The sequence below is a fragment of the Rhinopithecus roxellana genome, chromosome 18, assembly GCF_007565055.1.
Source record: "Rhinopithecus roxellana isolate Shanxi Qingling chromosome 18, ASM756505v1, whole genome shotgun sequence".
Taxonomy (NCBI): Eukaryota; Metazoa; Chordata; class Mammalia; order Primates; family Cercopithecidae; genus Rhinopithecus; species Rhinopithecus roxellana.
Window position 1 is genome coordinate 46,389,965 of NC_044566.1, and position 17,517 is coordinate 46,407,481.

Genomic DNA, 17,517 nt, shown 5'->3' on the forward strand with positions numbered 1-17,517 from the left:
ATAACTTCCGTTTTTAAATTTTCTCTATTTTTCTATCTTCTATTTCACTAATTTCTATGCTAATATTTACTATCTCCTTGCTTATTCTTTGTTTAGGTTAAGTTTGTTCTTTTTTTCTAGTGGCTTTACATGAAAAGTTAGTTTGAGATATTTCTTCTTTTTTAAAAGATTTACATTTACAGCTATAAATTTCCCTCTGAGTACTCTGCAATGCAGCTCAGAAATTTTGGTATGTTGTGCTTTCATTTTCATTTATCTAATAATATTTTCTAATTTCACTTACAACTTAACCTTTGACTCACTGGTTATTTAGGAATATGTTGCTTAATTTCCATGTATTTGTGAATTTCCAAATTTCTTTCAGTTTTTGGTTTATAATTTAATTCCACTGTAGCCAAAAATAGACTTTTGTGATTTTTCAATCCTTTTAAATTTATTGAGACTTATTTTGTAGCCTAATATACGATTTATCCTGGAAAATGTTCTGTATGAACTTGAGAATTGTCTATTCTGCTGCTGTTGGTTTGAGTTAGACTCTAATACATTCCATACAGATTTATTAGGTCTAATTGGTTTACGGTGTTGTTCAATTCTATTTCCCTCTTGTTCTTCTGACTAATTTTTCTATTCATTATTGAAAGTGGGATATTGAAGTGTCCAATTGTTACAGTTGAATTTTCTATTCCTCCAATTCTTCTGGTTTTTGTTTCATATACTTTGGGGTTCTGTTACTAAATAAACACTTGTTTATAATGTTCTACTATCTGGTAAATTGACAAATGTCCCTTTTTATTTCTAGTAACTTTTTTTGCTTTAAAATATATTTTGTCTGATATTAGTATAGTCTCTCCAGCATTTCTATTGCTGCTGTTTGCATGATATATATTTTCTCATGCTTTTGGCTTCAACCTCTTCAATCTTAAGTGTGTTTCTTTTAATCTTAAGTGTGTTTCCTGCAGACAGTGTATCACTGAATCTATAAAAGAACTTGTATAATTTTGTACAGTCTATCTGTATCTTTTGAATGGATTGTTTGATATATTCACATTTAATGTTATTATTGACATGATTGGATTTACATCTGTCATTTCACTTTTAGCTTTCTATATGTCGTATGTTCTTTTAATTCCTCCTCTACTACCTTCTTTTGCATCAAGTGAATATGTTCTAGTGTAACATTTTATGACTTCAATAAGTGTTTTTAGTATGTTCTCTTGAGTTCTTTTCTTAGTGATTGTTTAGAGGTTATAATATATACCTTATGAGAATTTACTTCAGATTTATACTAACTTAATTCCAGTGAGATATGAAAATGTTCTTCATACATATTCAATTCCTTCTTCCTTTTGTGTCTATAATTTCCATGTATATCATATCCATATATGTTACAGACCTAATAACACATTATTATACTTAGTATTATACTTGATTTTATGACTGTTTAAGAATCTTAGAGAAGAAGACCGAGTATATGTATATAGAGTTTGCTATATTAATCTTTATTTAACATTTCTGCTTCTACCTTCTTCCATCCTAAACTATTTTAGTGGACACTGCACTCTGCCTGATTCAACCATCTTGAATTTTCCATGAAACCAGTAATAATTTGAATCCCCCACTTACCTCAGTCCCCAGCCTTCTATTCATTGCCTTTATGCCATGCTAACAACTGGGCCTCATTAGCCTGTCCCCAAAACAGCCCCTCTAAGCCTAGATATTACCATCTTCATTGGAATATTTTACCTATAGCTATATAACACAGATCTGCATTTTAATGACAAGTTGATCTCTGTCACTTTAATAATGAGCACTTTATATCTTACATGTGACTAGTCCTCTTGTCTTCACACATTTATTTTTTAGTGGATGGAGTTTTCTTTGGCAGATACACAAATATTAACCTGTATCTACTTAGAAGAAAAGTTAAATTAGTGTGAAGAACTCAGATCTCTATATTCCTTGGGAATTCTTGTCAATTTCTCCCAGTCAAATTAATAAAACTGGTGTTACATATTAGAAAAGAAATAACTTCTCCAATTGAAAATAAAAACATGATATTATAGAGAAAGTATGGAAAATATATGTTTTCAATAGTATATGATTGAAATAGGAAGAAAGTACATTTGCCAAAAATCAACTCGCTAAAAGACAATACTCTGGAAATCAATTCACAGAACCACCAATTACCCAGTAATCAATGAAGCAATGACTAAAGACACTAAAACACAATTTGTCCTAATTATTCATAATGGTTCATTCACCTAAAATGACATTAAATTAGCTAATCCCATATCTGATTATCCTTCATACATTTTATTAAGCAGAATATTATATTTTATCCTTTGGTAATTAAAACTTGTTACAACACTGCATGTTTACTTTGCTTTTAAAGCTTCCAATTAGCACATAAATAAGGTTTATTTTAGATTACATTCAGAGTTAGAAGAATAAATATTTAATATACATTATAGAATTATGAGAACACATTTGAGAGCCTCATTATAACGTATTCTTTGAGGATTACATCATGGGACTTCCTAAGAAAGATGTACTATACATTTTGCGCTTCTGAAAATAAGCCATTCAAAAGATGCAATCCAAAATACATTTATAGTACTTTATAGTAACTTCAAGGTATTAAAAGATGTCTATTTTTATTATAATTATTATTCACAATAAGTTATATCAGTATATAACAATAAAAATGGACTCACTTCTGTGGGAAAGTAATGAAGATCATTAAATGACAAATTAAGATATATCAACTGGAAAGCTAAAGGTGTTAAGTCTGGACAATGTAGTATAAAAAAGCCCTAAAAGAAAGTGACAAGAGATAAGATGTTAATCATTAACAAGGCACAAAATAGTTTATACAAGAGTAAAACAAAATCAGCACATAATTTGAATGAGAATGTTTTACACAATATACTAACAAGCCTATACTCGTCATCCATTCATTTTTTTTAGTCTGTCGTGTTAATAATTTCTTTGGTATGTAAAAGATGGAAGCAAAATAGAAACACTGCATTAGGCTGTTCTCACACTGCTATAAAAAGATATCTGATACTGGGTAATTTATAAAGAAAAGAGGTTTAATTGGCTCATGGTTCTCCAGGCTGTAGAGAAAGCAAGGCAGCATCTGCTTGGCTTCTGGGGAGGCCTCAGGAAACTTACAATCATAGCAGAAGGTGAAGGGGGAAGCAGTCTTACATGGCCATAGCAGCAGGAAGACCAGGGAGGTCTTTAAAACTAAGAGATCTCATGAGAACTCGCTCGCTATCAGGAGAACAGCAAATCCATCCCCATGATCCAATCACCTCCCACTAGGCCCCACCTTCAGCACTGGAGATTACCATTTGACATGAGACTTGGTGAGGACACATATCTAAACCATATCAGACTAAGTATTTATGTATGTGACAAGTGTAGTATTATATGCGTGACAGAATTAGTTCAATCACTAACAAGCAAACATTGCTATGTGCTGAAATATAATTGAATCTATTTTATATATAATTATTTTCTTTACCCCTTTTTATATCTCTACCTTTATTTCTCTGATTTCTATCTGTTAATCCAGCATCTACCTGAAACTTCTTGTTAAATGTGCTAATTTCTGTACCATCTTCATTGTCATTCAGTTTAAAACATTTCTGATTTCCTTGGTGATTTCTTTCTTGACCTATTTTTTAATTAGTGTGTTGTTTGATTTCCAAACACTTAGTGCTTTTTAATATTTACATTAATATTTAGCACAAATATTTGGTACTTTTCTAGATATCTTACTGTGACTTCTATTTTATTTCTGTTGTGGTACGAGAACTACAATATTTCAGTCTTTTAAAATTTCCTGAGATATGTTTTATGGCCCAACATATATCTTGAAATTGTTCTATGTGTACCTAAAAAGTAATGTTTATTCTGCAGCTGTTGGATGTATCATTCTATAAATGTTAATTAGGTCAAGTTAGTTTCTGGAGTTATTTCAGATCTTCTGTATCTTTACTGAATTGTTTTTTACTACACATATCAATTCTTGATCAAGATATGTTAAGTCTAATATCTAGTTATGATGGTGAATTGTTCTACTTCTCACTTTAGTTCTGTCAAATTTTGGTTGACGAATTTTGAGGCATTCTTATTATATCTATACACATTTAGATTGTTCTGTCTTCTTGATGAATTGACCGTTTAAACATTTTCAAACTTCTCTTTATACTTGGTAATACTCTTTTTCTTTAGTATTATTTTCTACTTAGTCAGCTAATACAGCCATAAGAGCTTTATAATGCCTACTGTTATCTTTTTCCAGTTTTACTTTGTAACCATCAGTGTCTTTATTTAAGTACGCTTCCTGCAAATAGCACATAATTGAGTGGTACTTCATTGGCCAGTTTGACAATCTCTATTTTTTTATTGTGATGTTTAACCCATTTACATTTAACAAAATTACTAATGTGTTTAGGCTAAAGTTTACCATTTTGGTGCTTGTTTTCTATTTGTCTGATCTGTTTCTGTTCTTCTATTCTCTATTCTCCTTTTTTTTTTTTTTTTTTTTTTTTTTGGGACGGAGTCTCACTCTGTCGCCCCGGCTGGAGTGCAGTGGCCGGATCTCAGCTCAATGCAAGCTCCGCCTCCCGGGTTTACGCCATTCTCCTGCCTCAGCCTCCCGAGTAGCTGGGACTACAGGCGCCCGCCACCTTGCCCGGCTAGCTTTTTGTATTTTTTAGTAGAGACAGGGTTTCACCGTGTTAGCCAGGATGGTCTCGAACTCCTGACCTCGTGATCCGCCCGTCTCGGCCTCCCAAAGTGCTGGGATTACAGGCTTGAGCCACCGTGCCTGGCCATTCTCCCTTTTTTTTTAGAGACAAGGTCTCGCTCAGTCACCCTGCCTGGAGTCCAGTGGCACAATCATAGCTCACTAAAACCTCAAATTCCTGGGCTCATGTGATCTTCCTCAGCCTCCTGAGTAGCTAGAACTACAGGTACATATCACCATTCCTGGCTAATTTCTAAACAGAAAATTTGTAGAGACAGGGTCTTGCTATGTTGCCTAGGCTGTCCTCAAACACCTGGCATCAAGGAATCCTCCTGCCTTGACCTCCCAAAGCACTGAGATTATAGGCACAAGCCACAGCACTCAGCCTTATTCCTCTATTCTTTTCTTGCCTTCTTTGCTGTGAACAGACCATTTGTTCAAACATCATTTTTTTAAAATGACTTTCTTGTTATTCTCCTTAGTGTTAAAAAAGTGACTTCTTTAAAGATCACAATATGTGTCTTAACACAACCACCCTTAAAAAAAATTCTACTACTTCATGATTAAAGAATCTTTCAATATCAGCACCATAGAAAAGGGTAAGAAAAAAAAGAACCTTACAATAGATACATACATTTAGCCCCTTCCAACCTTTTGTACTCCTGTTGTCAAATATTTCACTTTTATATTAGCTATAACACCCACAATATATGGTTAATGTATTTATTTTAAGTAATCAGTATTCTTTTAAAGAGATTTCAAGATTGTTTTAAAAGGTCCTTCATATTCACTGATGTATTTACCACTTGTGGTGCTATTCATTATTTCTTAATTAACTAGGTTTCTATTTGGTCTAATTTTTTTCTTTTTTTAACTCCTCAGGCTTTTTTCCAACATTTCTTGTAGTAGAGATAAGCTTGAGAAAAACGAATTCAGCTTTTCTTTGTCTGAAAACATCTTATTGCATATTCATCTTTTAGTGATACAAGATTTATTCTTTATCAATGCAGAGTTTTTAACTTTAAATAGTTGCTAGAAACACAGTCTTAAGGCAGAAATGTGCAAAATAGCAAATAAATTCTTTAAAGCTTATAACCAAGGACCGGGTGTGGTGGCTCACGCCTGTTATCCCAGTACTTTGGGAGGCCGAGGTGGGTGGATCACCTGAGGTAGGGAGTTAGAGACCAGCCTCTCCTCTTGATTTTTATACGATGGCCCTCCTTGTCTTACCATTCTTGACTTAAAGTTTACTTTATCTGATATAAGTATAGCTGCTCATGTTCTTTTTTGGTTTCAGTGTATGTGGAATATCTTTGTCCACCCCTTCATTTTCAGCCTGTGTCTTTATAGAGAAAGTGAGTTTCTTATAGACAGCATATAGCTGGGGCTGATATTATTTATTTATTTATTTACTTATATTCAAGGATTTTATTGATAGGTAAGGGTTTCCTGTTGTCATTTTGTTATGCGTTTTCTGCTTATTGTGTGAATCCTTTCTTCCTTTTTACCTCTCTTACTACCTGACTTTGTGTTTAAGTAATTTTCTCTAGTAATACGTTTTGATTCTGTGCTATTACAGGTTTATGCTTTGTGGTTACCATGAGGCTTACAAAAAACATGATATAATAGGTAATTTTAAACTGATGACAACTTAACTTTGCTCGCAAGGAAAACATCAAAAACAAACTCCAAACTTTAATAGCACCTTCTACATATTTTGACTTCTTGATGTTTCAATTTACATCCTTCCATATTGCCTATCTATTAACCAGCTGTTGCAGTTGTTGTTTTTAATAGTTTTGTCTTTTAGTCTTCATATTTAAGATGTAAGTGGTTTACTTACCACAATTACAGTATTAATACATTCTGAATTTGTCTAGTTTTCAATTTTCTTATTTTCAGCAGTGAGTTTCATATTTTGAAATGTTTTCTTGTTACACCTTACGGTCTATTTCTCCCAGATGGAAGGACTCCCTGTAGCATTTTTTTGGAAAGGTTTCGTGTTCATGAGTTCCTTCCGCTTTTGTTATTTGGGGAAAGTCTTTATCTCTCCTTTGTGTTTGAAGAGACACTTTAATGGGTATAGTAGTCTCAGTCAAGAGGTGTTTTTTTTTTTTTTTTTTTTTCCTCCCCTTCAACACTCTCTCCTAGCCTGCAGGGTTTCTGCTGAATAATCTGCTGAAAGCTGTACTGGGGCTCTGTTGAATGTCATATGTTTCTTTATTCTTTGTGCTGCAAATATTCTTTCTCTTTGATTTTTGCTAATTTGATTATGATGTACCTTGGGAAATTCCTCCTGCATTGAATCTAATTGGTGACCTTTGAATTTCCTGTATTTGGGTGCTACTGGTTATCTCCAGATTTGGGAAAATCTCAGCCATTATTTCCTTAAATATGTTTTCTAGGTCTTTTTTTTTTTTTTAATTTAGCTTTTATTTTAAGTTCAGGGATACACATGCAGATTTATTATATAGGAAAACTTGTGTCATGGGAGTTTCTTGTACAGATTATTTCATCACCCAAGTATTAAGCCTAGTACCCATTAGTTATTTTTCCTAACCCTCTCCCTCTTCCCACCCTCCACCTTCCAATAGGATTCAGTGCATGTTGTTCCCCTCTATGTGTCCGTGTGTACTCACTATTTAGCTCCCACTTATAAGTGAGAACATGCAATATTTGGTTTACTGTCCCTGAGTTAGTTTGCTAAGTATAATGGCCTCCAGCTTCATCCATGTTCCCACAAAAGACATGCTCTTGTTCTTTTATATGGTAGCATAGTATTCTATGGTGTATATGTACCACATTTTCTTTATCCAGTCTATCATTGATGTGCATTTAGGTTGATTCTATGACTTTGTTATCACAAAGAGTGCTGCCGTAAACACACACGCATGTGTCTTTGTAATAGAATAATTTATAATGGTTTGGGTATATACCCAGTAATGGGATGCTGGGTCAAATGGTATTTCTGTTTTTAGGTTTTAGAGAAATTGTCACACTGTCTTCCACAATGGTTGAACTAATTTACAGTCCCACCAAGAGTGTATAAATGTTCCTTTTTCTCCACAACCTCAACAGCATCTGTTATTTTTTTTGTTTTAGTAATAGCTATCCTGCCTGATGTGAGATGGTATCTTATTGTGACTTTGATTTGCATTTCTCTAATGATCAGTGATGTTGAGCTTTTTTCATGATTGTTGGTCACATGTATGTCTTCTTTTGGAGTGTCTGTTCATGGCCTTTGCCCACTTTTTAATGGGGTTGTTTGTTTTTCTCTTGCAAATTTGTTTAAGTTCCTTATAAATGCTGGATATTAGGCCTTTGTCAGATGCATAGTTTGCAAAATTTCTCTCCCATTCTGTAGGCTGTCTGTTCACTCTGTTGATAATTTTCGTTGTAATGCAGAAGCTCTTTAGTTTAATTAGACCCCATCTGTCAATTTTTGCTATTGTTGCAATTGCTTTGGTGTCTTTATCATTCAATCTTTGCTCATTCCTATGCCCTAAATAGTATTGCCTAGGTTGTCCTCCAGAGTTTTTATAGTTTTGCATTTTACATTAAAGTCTTTAATATATCTTGAGTTAATTTTTGTATATGGTATATGGAAGGGGTCCAATTTCAATCTTCTGCATATGGCTAGCCAGTTATCCCAGCACCATTTATTGAATAGGGAATCCTTTCCCCATTGCTTGTTTTTGTCAGCTTTGTCAAAGATCAGATAGTTGTAAGTACGCAGCCTTGTTTCTGGATTCTCTATTCAGTTCCATTGGTCTATGTGTTTGTTTATGTACCAGCACCATGCTATAGCCCTCTCGTATAGTTTGAAGGCAGGTAGCATGATGCCTCTAGCTTTTCTCTTTTTGCTTAGGTTTGCCTTGGCTAGTCAGGCTCTTTTTTGGTTCCATATGAATTTTATAATGGTTTTTTCTGGTTTTGTGAAGAACGTCACTGGTAGTTTAATAGGAATACCATTCAGTCTATAAATTGCTTTTGTCAGTATGGCCATTTTAATAATATTGATTCTTCCTATCCATGAGCATGGAATGTTTTTCCATTTGCTTGTGTCATCTCTGATTCCTTTGAACTTTGTGTTTCATAGTTCTCCTTGTAGAGATCGTTCACATCCTTGGTTAGCTGTATTCCTAAAGATCTTATTCTTTATGTGGCAATTGTGAATGAGACTGTGTTCCTGATTTGGCTCTTAGCTTGACTGTTGTTGGTGTATAAGAATGTCTGTGATTTTGGCACATTGATTTTGTAGTCTGAGATTTTGCTGACGTTGTTTATCAGCTTAAGGAGCTTTGGGGCTGAGACTACGAGGTTTTCTACATATGGGATCATGCCATTTGCAAACAGGGATAGTTTAGCTTCCTCTCTTCCTATTTGGATGTTCTTTCTTTCTTTCTCTTGCCTGATTACCCTGGTCAGGATTTCCAATACTTTGTTGAATAGGAGTGTTGAGAGAGGGCATCCTTGGCTGGGTATGGTGGCTCACGCCTGTAATCCCAGCACTTTGGAAGGCCAAGGCGGGTGGATCACGAGGCCAGCAAATAGAGACCATCCTGGCTAACATGGTGAAACCCTGTCTCTACTAAAATTACAAAAAAAATTAGCTGGGCGTCATGGTGGGCGCCTATAGTCCCAGCTACTCAGGAGGCTGAGGCAGGAGAATGGCATGAACCCGGGAGGTGGACTTTGCAGTGAGCCGAGATCGCACCGCTGCACTCCAATCTGGGCAATAGAGTGAGACTCCGTCTCAAAAAAAAAAAAAAAAAAAAAAAAAAAAAAGAGAGAGAGAGAGAGAGGACATCCTTGACTTGTTCCAGTTTTTAAGGGGAATGCTTCCAATCCAACTTCTGCCCATTCCGTATGATGTTGGCTGTGCGTCTGTCATAGGTGGCTCTTATTATTTTGAGGTTGTTCCTTCAATACCTAGTTTATGGAGAGTGTTTAACATGTAGTGATGTTGAATTTTATTAAAAACCTTTTCTACATCTACTGAGATAATCATATAGTTTTTGTTTTTAGTTCTGTTTGTGTGATGAATCACATGTATTGATTTGCATATGTTGAACCAATCTTGCATCCCAGGGATAAAGCCTACTTGATCATGGTAGATAAGCTTTTTGATGTGCTGCTGGATTCAGTTTGCCAGTATTTTGTTGAAGATTTTTGCATCAGTGTTCATCAAGAATATTGGCCTGAAGTTTTGTTGTTGTTGTTGTTGTTGTTGTTGTTGTTGTGTCTCTGCCAGGTTTTGGTATCAGGATGATGCCAGCATCACTGAATTAGTTAGGGAGGAGCCCCTCCTTCTCAATTTTTTTGGAATAGTTTCACCAGAAATGGTACAAGCTCTGCTTTGTACGTCTGGTAGAATTCAGCTGTGAATCTGTGTGGCACTGGGCTTTTTTTGGTTGGTGGGCTATTTACTACTGATTCAGTTTTGGGGCTCATTATTGGTCTGTTCAGGGAATCAGCTTCTTCCTGGTTCAGTCTTGGGAGGATGTATGTGTCTGGGAATTTATCCATCTCTTCTAGGTTTTCTACTGTGTGTGCAGAGAGGTGTCTGTAGTAGTTTCTGATGGCTATTTTTATTATTGTGGGGTCAGGAGTAACTTCTCCTTTGTCATTTCTAATTGTATTTGGATTTTCTCTTTCTTCTTTATTAGTCTAGCTAGTGTCCTATATTACTAATTTTTTTTTTCTTTCAAAAAATCAACTCCTGGATCTGCTGATCTTTTGAATTCTTTTTTGTGTCTCAGTTTTCTTCAGTTCAGCTCTGACTTTGGTTATTTCTTGTCTTCTGCTAGCTTTGGGGTTGGTTTACTCTTGCTTCTCTAGTTCTTTCAGTTTTAATGTTAGGTTACTAATTTAACATCTTTCTAACTTTCTGATGTGGACATTTAGTGCTATGAATTTCCTGCTTAACATTGCCTTAGCTGTGTACCAGAGATTCTAATATGCTGTATTTTTATTCTCATTAATTTCAAAGTACTTCTTTTCTGCCTTAATTTCAGATTTACCCAAGAGTCATTCACGAGTATGTCATTTAATTTGCATGTAACTCCATGGTACGAGTGATTTTAAAAGTCTTGACTTCTATTTTTATTGTACTGTGGTCCAAGATTGTGTTTGGTATAATTTTGGTTATTGATATGGTTTGCCTGTGTCCCCACCCAAATATCATCTTGAATTGTAGCTCCCATAATCCATGTGTCATGGGAGGGATCTGGTGGGAGGTAAATGAATCATAGGGGTGAGTTTTTCTTGTGATGAAAATGAATAAGTCACATGACAGCTGATGGTTTTATAAAGGGCAGTTCCCCGCACATGCTTGCTTGCTGTCACGTAAGACGTGTCTTTGCTTCTCCTTTGCCTTCTGTCATGATTGTGAGACCTCCCCAGCCATGTGGAACTGTTAGTCCATTGAACCTCTTTTTATTTATAAATTACCCAGTCTTGGGTATTTCTTCATAGCAGCATGACAATGTACTAATACAATTATTTTTCATTTGCTGAGACTTGTTTTGTGTTCAATTACATGGTTGATTTTAGAGTATGTGTCATGTGGAAATTGGAAGAATTCTGTTGTTTTAGGGGTAGAGTTCTGTAAAGGTCCAGATCCATTTTTGTCCAATGTTGAATATCTTTGTTAATTTTCTGCCTTGATGATTTGTCTAAGTGGGAGTGTTGATGTCTCCCACTATTCATTGTGAGGGAACCTCAGTCTTTTTGTAGGAATCTAATAATTTGCTTTATGAATCTGGCTGCTCCTGTATTGGGTGCATATATATTTAGGATAGTTACGTCTTCTTGTTGAATTGAGCCCTTTAACATTATGTAATGCCTTTCTTTGTCTTTTTTGATCTTTGTTGGTTTAAAGCCTGTTTTGTCTGAAATTAGGGTTGCCTGAAATTAGGCCCATCTGGTCCTGGATTTTACTATGTTTGGAAGTTTTTTGTTACTGACTTAATCTCATTACTTGGTAAATGTCTGCTCGGATTTTTATTTGTTCTTGAGTCTGTAATTTGTGTTTTTCTAGAAATGTTTCCATTTAATCTAGGTTATATTATTCATTAATGTACAATCATTTAAAATATTCTTTTACAATCCCCTTTATTTTTGTAAGGCCAGTTGTAATATTTCAATTTTCATGACTAATGTTAGTTATTTGTACATTCTCTCTCTTTTTTTTACTTAGTCTAGCTAAGGATTTATTTATTTTGTTGATCTTTACAAATAATCTACCTTTGTTTTCATTACTTTTCTCTACTGTTTTCCTATTCTCTATTTCATTTATCTCTGCTCTTATCATTATTGTTTTCTTCCTTCTGTTAGCTTTGGGTTTAGTTTGCTATCTTTGTTCAAGTTTTTTAAAGTGTAAAGTTAAGTTCTTAATTTGAGATTTTTCTTCTCCACATACCCCTTCGCCACATGTACCTATAACCTTCCCCCAACATTAACATCTTGTACAACATGTTGGTATATTTGTTACAATCAATGAACCAACATTGGCACATCATTATCAACCCAAGTCCATAGTTTACATTATAGTTCACACCTCATGTTATATATTCCATGGGTTTTCAAAATGCATAAGGAAATAGACTCACCATTACAGTATCATACGGAATCACTGCCCTAAAAATTACCCGTGCTTCTCCTATTCATCCTTTCTTCCCTTCTGCCACAACCCTGAAAACCGCAGATACTTTTACTGCCTTTACACTTTTGCCCTTTCCAGAATGTTTTGTCATTGCTGGTTTTGTTCGTTCCCTTCATTACAGCCTTCTTTGCATTTAATGAATTTTCTGTAGGGTGCCACATTAATTTCCTCCTCACTTCCCTTTGTGTATGTTTTAATATGGTTTTTTAGTAGTAGTTACTATGGGATTGCACTTGGCATCCTAAATTTACAACAATCTAGTTTAGATTGATACCAAATTAACTCTAATGGCATACAAAATCGCTGTTCCTATACAGCTTCATCTCCCTTCTGTTTAGTCACAAATTAAATCTTTAAACATTGTGTGTCCATTAATATACATTTATAATTATGTTTACACACTTGTCTTTTAAGTGATATAAGAAAGAAAAAGTAATACAAACTGATAACCAAAATAATACTGACTTTTATATTTACCTATGTAGTTACCTTCATCAGAGTTCTTTATTTCTTTTTAAGACTTTGAGTTGCTGTCTAATGTTCTCTCACTGTAGCCTGAACAACTCTCTAGCATTTCTTATAGGGCAGGTGTACTGGCAACAAATGCCCTCGGCTTCTGCTTATTGGGGAATGTCTTAATTACTCCTTTGTTTTTGAAGGATAGATTTTCTGGTTATAGACTTTTGGTTGACAGATTGCTTTTCTTTCAGCACTATAAAGATGTCATCCCATTCCTTTCTTGCCTCCATAGTTTCTGGCAACAAACTGGCTGTGAATTTCATTGTAGAGCCCTTGTACATGACAAAACACTTCTTGCTTGCTGCTGTCAAGATTATTTCTTTGACTTTGGCTTTTGACAATTAGATTATATGTCTCATTGTGGATCTCTTGGCAATTATCCTTCTCGGAGTTGATTGAGCTTCCTGGATGTATAGAGTTGTGCTTTTAATCAAATTTGGAATATTTGGCCATTATTTCTTCAAATATTTTTTCTGCCCTTTCCTCTCTTTTCTTTTTTCCAGAGACCCCATTAAATGTATGTTAGTATACTTGATGATGTTCCAGAGGTCCCTTAAGTTCTGTTCATTTTTCTTTATTTTTTTTTCTTTCTGTTCTTCATACTTGATCATTTGAATTTACCTATTTTCTAGTTCTATAATTCTTTATTCTGCCTAATCAGTATTTCTAGTATTGAAACTTTCTAGAGAAGTTTTCAGTTTGGTAATGTAGTTTCCAGCTCCTGAATTGTTTTTCTTTTTTTTTCCTTTGTCATGTCCATCTCTTTATTGAAATCTCTATTCACGCATTATTCTCCTTATTGAAATCTCTATTCACGCATTATTCTCCTTATTGAAATCTCTATTCACGCATTATTCTCCTTATTGAAATCTCTATTCACTCATTATTCTCTTTAGCTCTCTGTCCATAGTTTCATTTAGCAGTTTGAACATATTTAAGACAGTTTATTTGAAGTCCTTTTTCCAGTAAGTCCAATATCTGTGCTTCCTCAGAAGTAGTTTCTAATCCTTTAGTAGTTCATAAGCATGATGATTGGCTTTTTATGCTCATGAATAAAATATGCCTCCCTCAAGCCTTTTTATGACATTGGCACATTACCCATCTGATGTGAAAAAATAGAGCTTCTGTTAGTTTCTTCTGTGAACAAGCCATATTTTTTGGATATTCCATAATTTTTGTTAAAAACTGGAACTGGACGTCTTAATCATTACAATGTGTTAACTCTGGAAATCACATTTTTATCTCTCTTTGGGGTTTGTTTTGTTGTTCTGTGTTCTCTTTCTATTTTTATAGAATAGAAATAGATCAAATCTACTGCCTGATCAAATCTACTGTTGAAATCTTCCAGTGAGGTTTTCATTTCAGTTATTGTATTTTTCAGGTCCAGAATTTCTGTAGGCTTGATATGAGCTGTAGCTATTGAGTTGTTTAATAATATTCTAAACTTTTTTTGTGAAATCTGTATTCTTTGTCACATATTTTCTTTAAAATCTCTGCTCTTTTAACTCATGTTCAGTTATTGTTTTGACAGAGATTTCCTTACACAACAGAAGACAGAGAGAGGAGGAGAGAGAGAGAACTCCACCTTTTCAGATGGACTCTGTGCTAAGGCACTCCTTCAATGCTTAGCCAGGCCATTTACAACTGCCTTTGCCTTTACTTCCTGCTTGTACTGCATTTAGAGGTCAGCCAGATGTGAAAGCTTAGGGCCTTCTCAGGTCTTTTCTAAGGATGTGTCTAGCCCCAGCCAAGCATTTGCCTTTCCAAATTTCCCAGTATATATGAATATTATTTTAATGCCCTAATTTTTCAAAGAAACTCTCTGTAGCTTTTCCTATTTTTACAAATTTTCTATGAGTTAGAACTTACCTCAAAATAAAACTTAAAATAAAAAAGCATAGATTTTGAGGCCAAAACATTCTGGGTTCAAACCCAAGCTCTACAACTTGCTTACTGTGTGATCTTATACAAGTTACTTTCATTAAGCGTCAGTGTTCTTATCTGAGGATAAAGATTATAGTACTTTACATAATTGTGTATTAGGAGTAATGTGTACTTGGCACGTAGTGGATACTTAACAAATGATAACTAATATTATTGCTATTCATGATATTGAGCTTGTGTTCAGTGAAAAGCCATCCTAGTACTAGATTTGTCACAGAGCCAAAGATTGCTAATAACTTAAAAATACAATAAATCTGAATTCAAATTCTCTTATGCTAAGTAATTTTAAAAAAGCACTGTGATTGACTTGAACCTCAGAATCTTTTAAAACTGAAGGCAAACTAGGAATATAGGTTTTGAGATGCAATTTGAATGTGTTCCTAAGAAATCTCTATTGTAATAGGAAAATTCCCCTCAATACCATGGAAACTAATCTATATTGGGAAATCTAAAGCAAAAATAATTGATAATACAGGAGGACACTGTCATTAAAAAGATCCAGCATACCTTCAGATTAAGTGCATTTCTTCCATATACTTGACAGTTTACTATGGCCAGGTTGGTCATGGCTGTTATTGTTTCATATCGTGTTGCTGCAACAGTCTTAAAACCTTCACCACGTACAATCTGTATCTCTGATTCTATTTTTTTAGTTTTGGTGAGACATAAATAAACAAAACAAAACATAAAATTTAAATGTGTTATCACCTAGAATGAAAGTTAAGAGGTATTTATCTTATGATAATATTGAGTTACCCTAAGGGCTTAAGTGCACACATCCTCTGGCAGGGATTCCCCATAGCCTTCATCTACCCCAAACTCAGTTCTGTTTGCCAAATTGGGTGTTGTTTTGTTTTGTAATTTTAGGTGCACCATTGTCTTCCCCAAAGTAAACCATATGCTCATAGATTTCTATCTGGATAATTTAGTTTCTATCAATATCAGTCTTTGCATACTATGTGTAAAAATATTTTCTTAAAATTTACTATGAATTACATAAAGAACTTCTTGGCTCATAAAATTAACAGGCAACATCATGTAAGAATACCTCAGCAAGACATCAGCCTCACTTTTTCCTTAGTATCACTTTGATGTACAATTCAAATGCCCTATGTAATTAAACTCTGCCTTTAGCTTGTAGATCCCCCGCAGGAGACAAACAAACATCTCAGGAGTAAGCCAAAGAAAGACCATCTAAATTTAAATTTACTTTATTATGACCCTATGGGTTTCACCTTCCATCAAAAATGTCCCATGCAAGTATACACCAAATGTGGCAGGAAAGTATTTTAAAATTTTATATAATATATTTTACTTTTGCAGCCAGTATTGCTGCATTGTTTGCAGAAACATATTTTATAATGTCAGTAATTCTTATGTTACTGCTTCGATGAGAGAAAATCAACATCCTAGAACGAAGAAAACAAAAAAAGGTTTTTAATTTCTAAAATAGAACCTCTGTGCCCATTTCAGATCAAGAGATGTGAAAGCTTGAATAAAGAAAGATATATAATGTAATATAGAGATACCTTGGCTTGGGAGAAAGAATGGAGCAAGAAGGGAAAGAGAGTGAGTTAAGACATAAGTCTGTGGCCTGCTCTCTGCTCTAAGCCCACGCAGTTGGTTGTTGAGTAGAAATGAGGAAGAAGGAGATGAAGAGGAGGTGATCTCTCAAGAATCTGGGGATTCTTAAATTTTCTAAGAAGGAAACCACCAGAGAAGAAACTCAATAAAGCAAATAATGGCAGCATGACATGGAAGAGACCTGGAAGTTAATTTACATCATAGACAAGGATACAAAAGTTCTGGGAGGAATGGCGGGTTATGGTTGGAGTGTTCTGCTGTATATAACCTTTTACTAAATGCAGCTATTTGAATTGTTAATTTGGTATATTATTTTTATTGTTCTAGAATTTTATTTGACTCATTTTAAAAAACAAAAATACCAGTTCTGTGGTGAAATTCTCCAATGATCTCTTTGTTTTCTTGGACATAGTAATCATAGTTACTTTTAAATCCATTTGAAACTCTAATATCTGAATCAAATATAGGCCTGTTTTATTGCCTGTTTCTTTCTACTGTTTTTCAGATATTTTATTTTATTTTTAGAATGTGTTGTAATTTTTTAAATTTAATGCTGGACTTCAAAGATGAACTATTTTAAGAAGTCTGGATAATATGCCCTCTCTCTCTTTCTTTCTTTCTCTTTCTCTCAACATGTTAGGTTTTCCTTGATTAGGCAGAAAACACCATTATCAAGGATTGGTTTGAGCTTTGTTAGGGCTTGGCTATTTTAGTTTTGTCTTCTTTCCTACAACATCATCTTTATTCCTAAGGAATGGAATTTCAACTGAAATTCCAATGTGTTACAAAGGCCCCAACACTTCGGCAGAGCTTGAACTCTATTATCCATCTTTTGTGCAATCACAAAGCTCTATCAATTTCTTATCTTCTCAGCTGATGTTTTCTACTGTGTTTCTTGGAATCTTGTTCTATACATTCACAGCCTAGAAACCAGCTAGCACCCTTGAGGGAGTTTGTATGCAGATTTTTTTTAGGAGACTGTGATATAGTTTGTATGTTGTCCTCTTTAAATCTCATGTTGAAATGTAAATCCCAATGTTGGATA

At 34.4% G+C, this 17,517-nt stretch overlaps 1 protein-coding gene and 1 non-coding gene across 2 annotated transcripts in view; one reads left to right on the forward strand and one right to left on the reverse strand.

Annotated features, from left to right (window-relative positions):
• The window catches only part of LRRC63 (leucine rich repeat containing 63), a 62,188-nt gene that overhangs the window by 26,908 nt on the left and 17,763 nt on the right, over nt 1-17,517 (reverse strand). The window contains exons 5-6 of the mRNA XM_030921872.1: nt 15,396-15,529; nt 2,715-2,813 (exon numbers count right to left, since the gene is read on the reverse strand). Coding sequence (XP_030777732.1) covers nt 2,715-2,813; nt 15,396-15,529 — 233 coding nt within the window. The remainder of the gene's footprint in view (nt 1-2,714; nt 2,814-15,395; nt 15,530-17,517) is intronic.
• LOC115894657 lies at nt 13,949-14,052 on the forward strand. Its single transcript, XR_004054801.1, has one exon. It is a non-coding gene; the product is annotated as a small nucleolar RNA U13 (small nucleolar RNA).